Raw genomic sequence first — 10310 nt, 5'->3', positions numbered from 1 at the left:
GATCGAATGTGACATGTTATAAGAAGTTAACACTTTTTGTATTTCTTGCCCCAAACTAGTGGTTATCATTTTTTTTTAAATTGCTGTATGCATACCCATAATAATCTTACTTTCTATATCTAACTAGTTTGAATGGTACATATTACAGAGGATGGACAGGGTGGTTCAAAAGCTGAAAGAGAGACTACCTTAGGTAACTTGTACCTTTAGCAGCTTGACGGCACAGATAGGATCATTCTTTCCATTGCCACGCTATTGTCAAGAATTCTAAAACGGTTGATATCAACTGTGACTATGAAAACATTTCTCCCCCAAATATGGACACATAATTCTAAGAACTGTACTTGATGCTGTAACTAGAGAGGAGGAGATAAATTTGTAATTAGTATTTTAAGTTGGAAAAACGAAAGAAACATAAGTTGGGAATGTGTAAGAGCTGATGTCTTTATATCTAGTTCACAGTGAAGGGCACAAGTGCCTTTGAGTGTGCCAGATCACATACAGTAACTCCTCATAACGTCATAAACTAAATCCTCTCTTTAAGGCATAGGGCCTTCTCCAAGTCACTTCCTGAAACGCAGTATGTTCAGGTAACAATTCCAACAGCACTAACTCACAAGGGGTCCTAGATACTGATTAAATGTTGACCTCAAAAAGAAAACTCCTAGAAGGTTTTTGGGCTGGGTGAGGTACTTGGGGGTGCAGTTCTGTGGCCAGCCCTTTAAAAGTTCTGAGAAAACTTCATAATCAACAAATAAAAACATCTAAATGCCAGGCCCATCAGCAAAGAAGGTTAGCGCTATTTTCATTGTCAGCTAAAAAAGAAAAAAGGAAAAGATAAGCAGATGGGGCAATTGAAAGGTTACATCTTTCTTTTGGAGGTGGTTTGCTTTTTAAAGGTTAACTTGAATGCTTGACTTTAAAAAAATCAAAATCATCAGCTGCAAATGCTTAAAGCAGTTGGGGGTAGCTTTTGAAGAAGAAAACAAAGGATCTGAAATGTTTGAAAATTACTTAGCCCCCATATAAATGGTGTTTGTCTATTTATATGCTTGGTCTATAAATGAACACACACACATACCACAACTCATTTCTCTTCATTTCTCAAATATGATTGCTTATACTCAGGCTTTTTCTGTTGACACAACATAACTTTTTAATAACTTGTTAGCTGTTCTAATCATTTGGTAGTGTTCAGAATACAATGCAGTTGCAATATGAACCAGGACAGCATTCTGCCTAAGTCAAAATCTACAGCTACACACAGGAAACAGCCATTTGCAGCATCTTCAGCTCCTGCTAAAGAGAGTCTAACAATATATTTTGCTGTGCACATTCATGTATTTCAAAACCTAATAACCCATGAAGAAAAGTATGAAGAATACATCTCAAGAAGCAGACATTAAAGGTACCAGCAAAATAATAGACTACATTTAAGTTTGAAGCATTATTTTAGACCACCTACATCATTAATGACTTTTTCTTTGTAATAGGTGTTGGAAAAGAGAATGCACATGAGGGTTGGCTTAAATGTTGGCTTCAATGTTGGCTTCTATTATGTTTCTTTGCTGTGCGTGAGATTATTCACAAATGCAAACACACTACTCTTCAAATGCTCTTTTAAAAATTATTTGTCCTTCAAAGTCTAAATAGATATTTGAAATATGAAGTCATTTTGAAGTAAACATTTACACCTAAAATTTGTCTTTAAAATATCCTACTTAAATCATACGTCATAGTGTAATATTTAACCATCAGGTACACAACAAAAATTAGACACATAATTCCAAATTTCAAGTAAAACTATATTCAGGAATAGAAATATTTAAAGAAAAGATGAACTCATCATTTACTATCATATTAAATGCACCAGCAAATTTACAAAAGTACCATTATTATCACGTTTATCATGATCACGATCATAACAGCTTATCAGACAACCTGATCTCAATAAAAGTGGGAAGGATTATTAATTTTGGTGTTATCTTTTCTAGAGAGAGGAGGCATCTATATTCCTCTTTCTATTTTTAACTATTGGACCTAATGTCTGGAGTCACTTCAAATGCAACACTGTTAATCAATTTCAAACTTCCAAACCAATTGGGGCTAGCTTTTGGTTTGCAAATTTTTGGAGGAAGCAGCAATTCCTGCTTAGGTATTCAACTTTCATAAATCTCACTAAACCTTGCAAGGTGGCGCTCTTTTCATGAAAAGCCAATATTATTTATAATCAGAATAACATTTTTTAAAAAGTTAAACACCACCCTCCCCAGTGTTTGATGTGCTATAGTAAGTGCAGCAAATTTCTTCCTCAGTAAATAAAACTGTTGACTAACAGTGACAAATATAAATAGCAAGAGATGAAAAGACAAGTCAACAAAGGATTCTTAAAGATAAGTGAACATTTTTGTCTTGTAATTGGCCAATGGTATAATCTGAAACATTAACTTCACTTTAAAATAAATGTATCTTAAGGGGTTATCATACTTTGTGGGGTTTTTCCTCTTGTTTTCTCTCTCAGAGTCAAATATGGCCTGTGGCTTCCTGAACACATATAGTATAATAAAGAATCAGGTCCATGGTCCTCCTTCCCCAGTGAGGTCAGTTTCTGCTGTCTGCTCTGTACCTCTACACCCTAGCAGCTACAGCCAAGGGCCTTATTTGTGATCTTCAGCTACGCAGTCTGCCTAATGGGGCGATCATGCAAGCTACAACCAGAGACAAAGAAGCCTGCGTTCCTACCAGCGCAGCTAACTTCATGGAAGCAGCATAGCTTGCAAATCTATCAAACTAAACTGCAAGAAAGACAATCTGATTTAGAGAAAAGGCGTCTGCCACAGTCATTAAGCACAAGTAATTTAGATTTTTTATATTGTCTGCTCATTTACAAATTTACTGTATCAACGCCAACCAATGGAACGAATTTCTTAAGTAAATGAGAAATAAATAAAAGAGATAGAAAGATAATCAAATTACTTAAAATAATCCTCTTCCCTAGATGTATTTTTGAGAGAACTAATAACAGTGGCAAAATCATAGGAATAATAACATATCATAGGAAGTAATTAATTTAAATTAGCATCGTGTTTGAAGAATATAAGTGAAACGCTTTATGGACATTTACTTTTGTACAAAGAAGGAAGGCCTGGAAAAGCATGCATCGACATTCTGAAAATTAGTTATGGTCATAAATGGTTTAATTGAAGACAGCAATTTAAAATATAATATTGTAAATCTGCAACTTGGTTTCAGCCCCGGGAATTTAATCTAGGGGGCAGCGGAACCCTCCACTGCAAGTTCATTTGCAACGTTGCAGAGCAAGCCCCTGAGCTTCTGACAATTTGTCTACATTAATATTGATGTCGCCTGTGCAATCTATTTCTGTTATTTTTATGGTTGTTATTCTACATCTGCAAAGGTCATTTAAATTATACTGCGGCCGAAAATTTGTTTCATAAATTTTGATATAAATACTAATTACACTCTCTCGGAGAGCCAGCAGGGTAGCATTCATTTATCACGTTTATACGACCTGCAATGACAGAAAGGGAAGGCAAGGGAGACTGGAGAGCTTTTCTGGAGACTCTTTAAGACTGGCAGAAGAGGCAGCAGGTTGCTGGTGGGTGAAGAAGAAATTCCTACCACAATCACTGAGATTTAAGAATCTTTAATAAGGTACGAAAGGTTACCAAACAGTTCTGGAAACTAAAGTGTACATACGAGTTCTTCTAGCCATAAATATTGAAGAGCTGTAACATGGATAAACCGGCCCTTTACATGCGGATAAATATGGAAACTAGGAATTATATACATTATGTGGTTGCATCTTTTGCCAAAAGCAACGGACAATTATAGTTTATATCTTTTTTTAATATCACTTTACATAAACGAATGGAACAGTTTGACACGCAGATCCAGGCTCGTACTATACGAATTCTTGACAGGACGTGAAACAACATTTTACTGCACTAAAGTACTTAGACTTTGGGACGAAATGTTTGCACTTTATACAAAAAAAGCACATTAATACCAATAATATTCGGTTAGGTCGACGTGGAGACTGTAATCGTACAAAGTAATTCACATTTTCGTACACATTTACTAGAACATTCTTGCCATTCAGTACAAACAGTTGGCTTTCGGCCGCCCACCCCTCCCCCTCCCCCGCCCACCCTGCCCCTCCCCCTCCCCCAATGCAAAGACCACAACGCCACAATCCCACCCACCCTCTCCAACCGAGATATAACTATTTACAGAATTCAACAGTACAGTTTTAAGCTAATAATTCTGTATTTACAAGAGCACAAAGAAAAAAAAAAAAAAAAGCCGAAGCCCCGGAGAGCCCGTTCCGATCCGACAAGAAACTGGCGCTCGGGGTTGGCGGCATTTGGTCAGGCGGCCTCCTCCCCCTCGACCCCCTACCGCACCTTGGGTACCAAGCCTTTGCCAAAAAAAGAAAAATTCTAAAAGCGAAAGGAAATATTTAAAAGATTGATGCTTCCTCTCTTACTCGTCCTGGGTCTATTGGCAGATTTTTAAAAAAGAATTGCGGGGTCTGTGGGGCTGTTTCGATTCTCAGGGTTCTTTCAGTAATGTCGTGTATACGTGTGTGATCAGTCTCTTAAATAGGGTTTTGTTCTGTGTTTTGTTTCTGATTTTAAACGTACCATTCGTTAAAATTGGAAGAGAGTGCGCTGTGGCCAGCTGTGTGGTGGACCGCGGAGGAGGAGGGCGATAAGGAGCTGGTGGTCGGGTTGTCTGTGGAGGGAGACACGATGGTGGGAGGCGTGGAGGACTCGTAACCTGAGCTGGCGGCCGGCGAAGGCTGCGAGCCCTGCGAGGAGGATTCGTGGACCTGCAGGAATAAAGTCGCGTTTTTACCGACATAAAGAGCCAGCGCGGCGGCTGCCTAGAGGGGCCAAGGCGAGTGCCTGTCCTCCTATACCCTTTGGAGCCTGACCCCAAATGCAGTCGAGGCCAGATCAGCGGAACTTGGGGCTTGGTTCCCCTGCACCGGCCTGCAGACACCGGGCTCCTGGGAAAGTCGGCGTTTGCAGGACTCACAAAAGAAAAATAGGTCTGGGAAGAGGGAGGCTGGATTTGAGGCCATATACTGCACTTTCCTTCCCCGAATTTTGTTCGCCCACATTTAGGTGAGCCAGCGCTCAGGCCTGGGTGCAGGAGTCCACCTCTACAGTCCCACGGGGCCAGGAGCAAGGGCCTCAGTTTCGGCAGCGTCAACCCCTTGCAAAAGCCCTAGCTCTGGGCCAAATTCAGCGGAGGCCTTTGCTCGTACTCGCCTCTTTCAACTTTTATTATGAAACCATTAATTTAAAAGCGCCTTGGGCACTCCCATCCCCTTTTCCAGGTCCCACCCTACCCTCTCGGCCCAGCTCCAAGGAGTGGAGCCTTTGCCTTCCCGTTTCCTCCGGCTCCCGCCACCGCCTGGCTGCCACTCGCCGCCCGACCCCCAGGCCGAAAGCCGAGTCAGCTCCTGCCTCAAAGTGGGCAGCGAGAGAGCGGCGATTACCTTCATGTGTTTGCGCAGCGAACTGGGGTGCGTGTAGGACTTGTCGCACATCTTGCAAAGATAGGGCTTGTCGCTCGTGTGCACGTGCATGTGCTTCTTGCGGTCGCTGCTGTTAGCGAAGCGCCGGTCACAGCCCTCAAACTCGCACTTGAAGGGCTTCTCCCCTGGTGCGAAAGGAGAATGAGAGGGGTCTCATTAGAAAAAATTCCGCAGCCGTTTTTCAAAAACTAAACAAATGGAAAAATAAAATAAAACAAAAAGCCAGCAGCCCAGGATTAGCACTTTGCAAGCTTAAAAACCCGGAATGTCAATAAATTCATCTATCTGCAGCGAAATTATAAATATCTTAACTCTATTTTAATATCTAATACAATTAGATCTACGTTTTATTTTTAGGTTTAAAAAAATTAGTAGGAGGAGGAGTCGGTTTTTAGCATCAGGGTCTGAAAAGTCGTGTTAACCAGACCTATACACACGATTTCAGATTACTTCTACCTGGCTCCCGGTTTCTAGTTTTCACGTTTGAGGTTTATTCTCCTGCCCTATTGCTTTTCTCTCCTCCTCCTGCCCCCTCCCCGACGCTCCGCAACCCCTCATCGCCTCCTCCAACCCACCCCAATCCCTACAGACATTCACATTTTATGGCAGAATCTGTAGGGGAGAGAACTCAACGCCAATTCTTCCCTGACTCTGCGTTAAACCGAAAGTCCCAAGCATGGTCCTCAGACCTCACCCAGATAAATCATAATAGGAAAGGAGACCCAATTCCCGGCTTCGTGGGCGCAAGGGGCCCAGAATGTCTTGCCTGATGCCAGATTATCACAGGAACTTCTTTTTTTTTTTTTTTTTTTTTTTAACTATTTCAGACCTGTGTCTTGATTATTTTTAAAGGCCAAAGCTGGGGATCCGGTGTTTTGAAAACCACCCTCTTGGAGTCTAATAGACAAAGTGGTCTTCCTCGCTTTACTTGGACTTTTTCCATCCCTCAAGCCCACGCTTTAAACCAGTCACTACTAAAATAGAACTCTTCTAATGTGCATAAAGCTTCAAAAGCCTACTTAATCCCAAATTATTTCCTTTCCCCCTTCTGTCTCAACTATTTCTGTCTCTATTTTGTTTTTTTCTACACCCCCTAACCCGCTCGCCTCAATTTCCTCAGCTCTTTCCTTTGGCAAAGTCCTCAATGAAGTACCTGGAGAGAGATGTTAGCAGCAAGCAAGCGTTTAGATTTGTCTGCAGCCTGAGCAGCTGGCGCCTCCGCGGCTGCCCGTAGCCAGCCACTTTCCCCGGCTTCGAAAGCACCAAGGTCTCCGCCAAACCAGGTTTGGCTTCCTGTTCTCCGGAACTTTTTTGTTCCTCATTTAAAAAATCTGTATCTCCAGATCCTTCTTGTCCGCCCTCTTGTTTTATTTTAATTTTTTCATAATTTCAATCCCCAAACTAAAAATCAGTGCACACTTTCCCCGCCTGCCTGCCAGAACCTGACGCCCGGATCCCACTGAGGCTCATCTGTGCGACCTGGCCGCTGACTTTCGGATTTTGGGTCCCAGGCCCAAGTGGGATGGGTAGGGGTCCTACAGTGGTTTCCGTACCTGTGTGCGTCCTTTTGTGGATCTTTAAGTTCTCGGAGCGCGCGAAGACCTTGCCACAGCCAGGGAAGGGGCAGGGGAAGGGCTTCTCGCCCGTGTGCACGCGGATGTGGTTAACCAGTTTGTATTTAGCTTTGAAGGGCTTGCCCTCGCGCGGACACTCCTCCCAAAAGCAGATGTGGTTACTCTGCTCCGGGCCACCTACGTGCTCCACGGTGACGTGCGTGACTAGCTCGTGCATGGTGCTGAAAGTTTTGTTGCACGACTTTTTGGGGTTGGCCAGTTGCTCGGGCTCGATCCACTTGCAGATGAGCTCTTGCTTGATGGGTTGGCGCATATAGCGGAAGAAGGCGCCGGCGCCGTGATGCGCGGCCATGTTCACGTTCATGGGCCCGTAGCCGTGCAGCTGCGGCGCAGCATAGTGCTCGGAACGCGGGCTGGTCACCTGGCCGTACTGCTCGGGTCGTGGGTACATGTCCCCCGAGAAGCCGAGCCTCATCTGCCCGTTGACCACGTTAGGCGACGCGTGGCCGGCAGCCTGCTCGTGAAGCCCAGGGAAGAGGAGGTGGCCCGCGGCGTCCGTGTGGCCGTGTGGGCCCCCGAAGCCCCCGGCCGATGCAGCGAAGAGGCTGTGCTGTGCGCTGGCTGCCGCCGCCGCGTCGCCAAAACCCCGGTTGCGGAACAGAAAGTCCCGCGTGGAGTTGAAGGCTGCGCTGGAATAGGAGCCGACGTGGCTGGGGTGATGGTGATGGCCCAGGGCCGCAGCTGCCGCGTAGCCCGGCGCCTGCGACGTGAAGGCCGTCTGGCCGGCCGAAGCCAGCTCATGAGAACTGGGGTTGAGCTTGAAGGCGCCCATGCCATCGGCGAACGGGTTGATGCCCAGGCCCACGTCTCGCTCGGCCACGTCGCCCGCGGAGTGGTGGCGGGACGCGCCGAAGGTGGTCACGCCGATCGCTGGGTACTGGGGGCCGGCGTCCAGGAGCATCGTGGCTGCTCGGGGCGAGCCCCGGCCTCCCCCGTCCCCCCCACCCTCGCCAGCCGAAGAGGGAAAATCGGAAGGAGGAGGAGGAGGAACGAGAGGAGGAGGAAGAGGAGGAAGAAGAGGAGGAGGGAGGGGGAGTCGACCCACCTCGCGAAGTCCTAGCCTGCAGGCAACGGCGCGGCGCGCCGGGGCGCTGGCCCGGCCAAACACAAAGTAGCCGGACAGCTGCGGGCCGCGAGTAAGGCAGGCTCCAGCGCCCGCCACGCAGACCCTGCCGGCCCGGCTCGCACTTTCTCGCCGCTCAGTCTCTGCCGAGAGGGCCGCGTGTCAAGGCTGCCCGGGGAAAGGCATGGAGCATCTCAGCCCCCCAAAAAAACTTCCTCCTGGATTTGTAGCATAGAGGAATGTGAGCGCCAGAGCCGCGGCTGCTTCGCGCTCTCTCCGCCTCGCGCCGCGCGCCCCTCCTCAATTCTCCACTAGCCCCTCGCCCTTTCTTTTCTCTCTCCTTTCTCTCAGGCTCGCCTCCTTGCTCCTTCACTCTCCTTTTTTCCCTCTCTGCTTTTTGCAAAAAAAAAAAAAAAAAGAAAGAAAGAAAGAAAAGAAAAAAAAAAAGAAAAAAAAAAGTGGGTGGGGGGGAGACGAAAGAAAGAAAAAGCCAAAGAAAAGGCGCAAATCATGCACAATATTGTCTTTTGCGGTTTATCTTCCTGGGGAGAAACTTTCACCTCCTCAGCCGGGCGGTGAGCGCGAGACTGATAGCAGCAATCATTCCTGCAGATAAATGAATTGAAAGGACGACACCGTCCCCCCCTTGATGAATGGGAGCAGGGGGAGGTGTCACGTGCTGCGGATGCTGGCGCCCATTGGTGCGCCTGCACTCCCCCCGCCTGCAGCCGCCGCGCCAACGGAGGGCGCGCCGAGGCGCCGAGCGCAGCTCATTGGCCCGCCCGCCTCATCAATCCCAGGTATTGTAAAGCGCTTGACATCCCCTTTTGACAAACCAGGACTGCCAGGAGAAGCAACTTTTTTTTTAGCCAAATTTTTTCCCTCTTCTCACGGAATTTTTTTTTCTTTTTTTTTTTTTTTTTTTTGCTACGATTCCCTTCCTTCTCACAGTTGTATGCATTCCTCCTCCTCCCTTGCCACCCCCCCCCCCACCTCCGCGCGGTTCTTCCCCAAACCTACTCTTCGCTGAGCGATTAGAGACTTCGGGCGTCTCCTGGTGCAGGAGGCGGGGATGGGGCTGGTAAACACAGCAAAGGCACTTCCAGAATGTCCCGATTCAGCAACTTTCTTTTCTTTCTTCCCCCTTTCCCCCCATTCAAGGGCAGCAAAAAAGGCTTTTGTTATTTGCTCCTTTTGAAGTTTGTTTCCCTCTTGCTTAGTCCCCCTCCTGTTTATAATTTAAGATCTTGGGAGCACACGGGCACTATGCTCTCTTTACAAGAAATGCAATTTCTCAGTGTAACCGGTAGCCTCTGTATTCCTCGCTTTTATCTAATCAGACTTCCTGCACCACCTCACCCCCCACCCCCCCACACACACACGTGGATGAAAGCGCTGAAGTTCCCAGGTTATTGTGGCTGGAATTTTTTAATGGCAAATTTGAAACGCTGTTGACAATTTCCTTTTCTTTTTCCCTCTCTTGCCTTATTTTTCTCTTTACTCTTTCCCTTGTCTCCCTCGACTGCCCCCGCTAACTCTGTCTCTCTGGTCTCCTGTTCCCTACTTGGGCCCCTTTCATTCAGGTAAAACTGTAAATTTCCCAATGCGACATTGTTCCCTTGGGCTGCCCAAAGCTCCCTAGAGATCCCCGAATACTTTTTTGGTATTTAAATCCCCAACAGATAGGACTAATGTAAATTTTGTGACATTCAAACCTTTTCTAGTTCACAAATCAGTCACCCTTGTCACAGTTATTGAAATTCCGCAACTCGCCACACCAGGACGGTGGAAAAAGCGGGCGCGGTCTTTGTTGCCGACCAGGCTTTTGATCGCCAGAGAAAATTTACTTACCTTCAGATGAGTGAACAGAAAAAGAAATAACACTCCCTTTGATTTAGTTAGGAAAATGCAGACATTTGGATTCAGTGCAAACATACAACACTCGCTTGTTTTCGCGATGCGGCCCTCGATTAACCTGTCTTTGCCTAGCGCAAAGTCTATTCAACAACTGCGCGTAGTTTCTTTTTGTCCCGTCCACAAAGAA

The 10310-nt window shown here is 46.1% G+C and overlaps 1 protein-coding gene across 1 annotated transcript; it reads right to left on the bottom strand.

The window, feature by feature from the left end:
• Positions 1 to 4210: 4210 nt before the first annotated feature.
• ZIC1 (Zic family member 1) lies at positions 4211 to 9615 on the bottom strand. Its single transcript, XM_003925060.4, has 3 exons — positions 7123 to 9615; positions 5531 to 5694; positions 4211 to 4855 (listed from the first exon to the last, which is right to left on the bottom strand). The coding sequence occupies exons 1-3, from the start codon at positions 8102 to 8104 to the stop codon at positions 4658 to 4660; spliced, it is 1344 nt and encodes a 447-aa protein (XP_003925109.1). The 5' UTR covers positions 8105 to 9615; the 3' UTR covers positions 4211 to 4657.
• Between the last annotated feature and the right edge of the window lie 695 nt (positions 9616 to 10310).

The sequence above is a fragment of the Saimiri boliviensis genome, chromosome 9, assembly GCF_048565385.1.
Source record: "Saimiri boliviensis isolate mSaiBol1 chromosome 9, mSaiBol1.pri, whole genome shotgun sequence".
In the NCBI taxonomy this organism is placed as follows: domain Eukaryota; kingdom Metazoa; phylum Chordata; class Mammalia; order Primates; family Cebidae; genus Saimiri; species Saimiri boliviensis.
This window is presented reverse-complemented; position numbering and strand designations above follow the sequence as displayed.

What these genes read in the sequence shown, in the direction of transcription:
- ZIC1 (XM_003925060.4), bottom strand. Translation starts at nt 8,104, where the DNA reads ATGCTCCTGGACGCCGGCCCCCAGTACCCAGCGATCGGCGTGACCACC. An exon ending in CCACAAAAGGACGCACACAG is followed by an intron (nt 5,695 to 7,122) that starts GTACGGAAACCA and finishes CTTTCGCACCAG; the next exon opens with GGGAGAAGCCCTTCAAGTGC. An exon ending in CGCTGCGCAAACACATGAAG is followed by an intron (nt 4,856 to 5,530) that starts GTAATCGCCGCT and finishes TTATTCCTGCAG; the next exon opens with GTCCACGAATCCTCCTCGCA.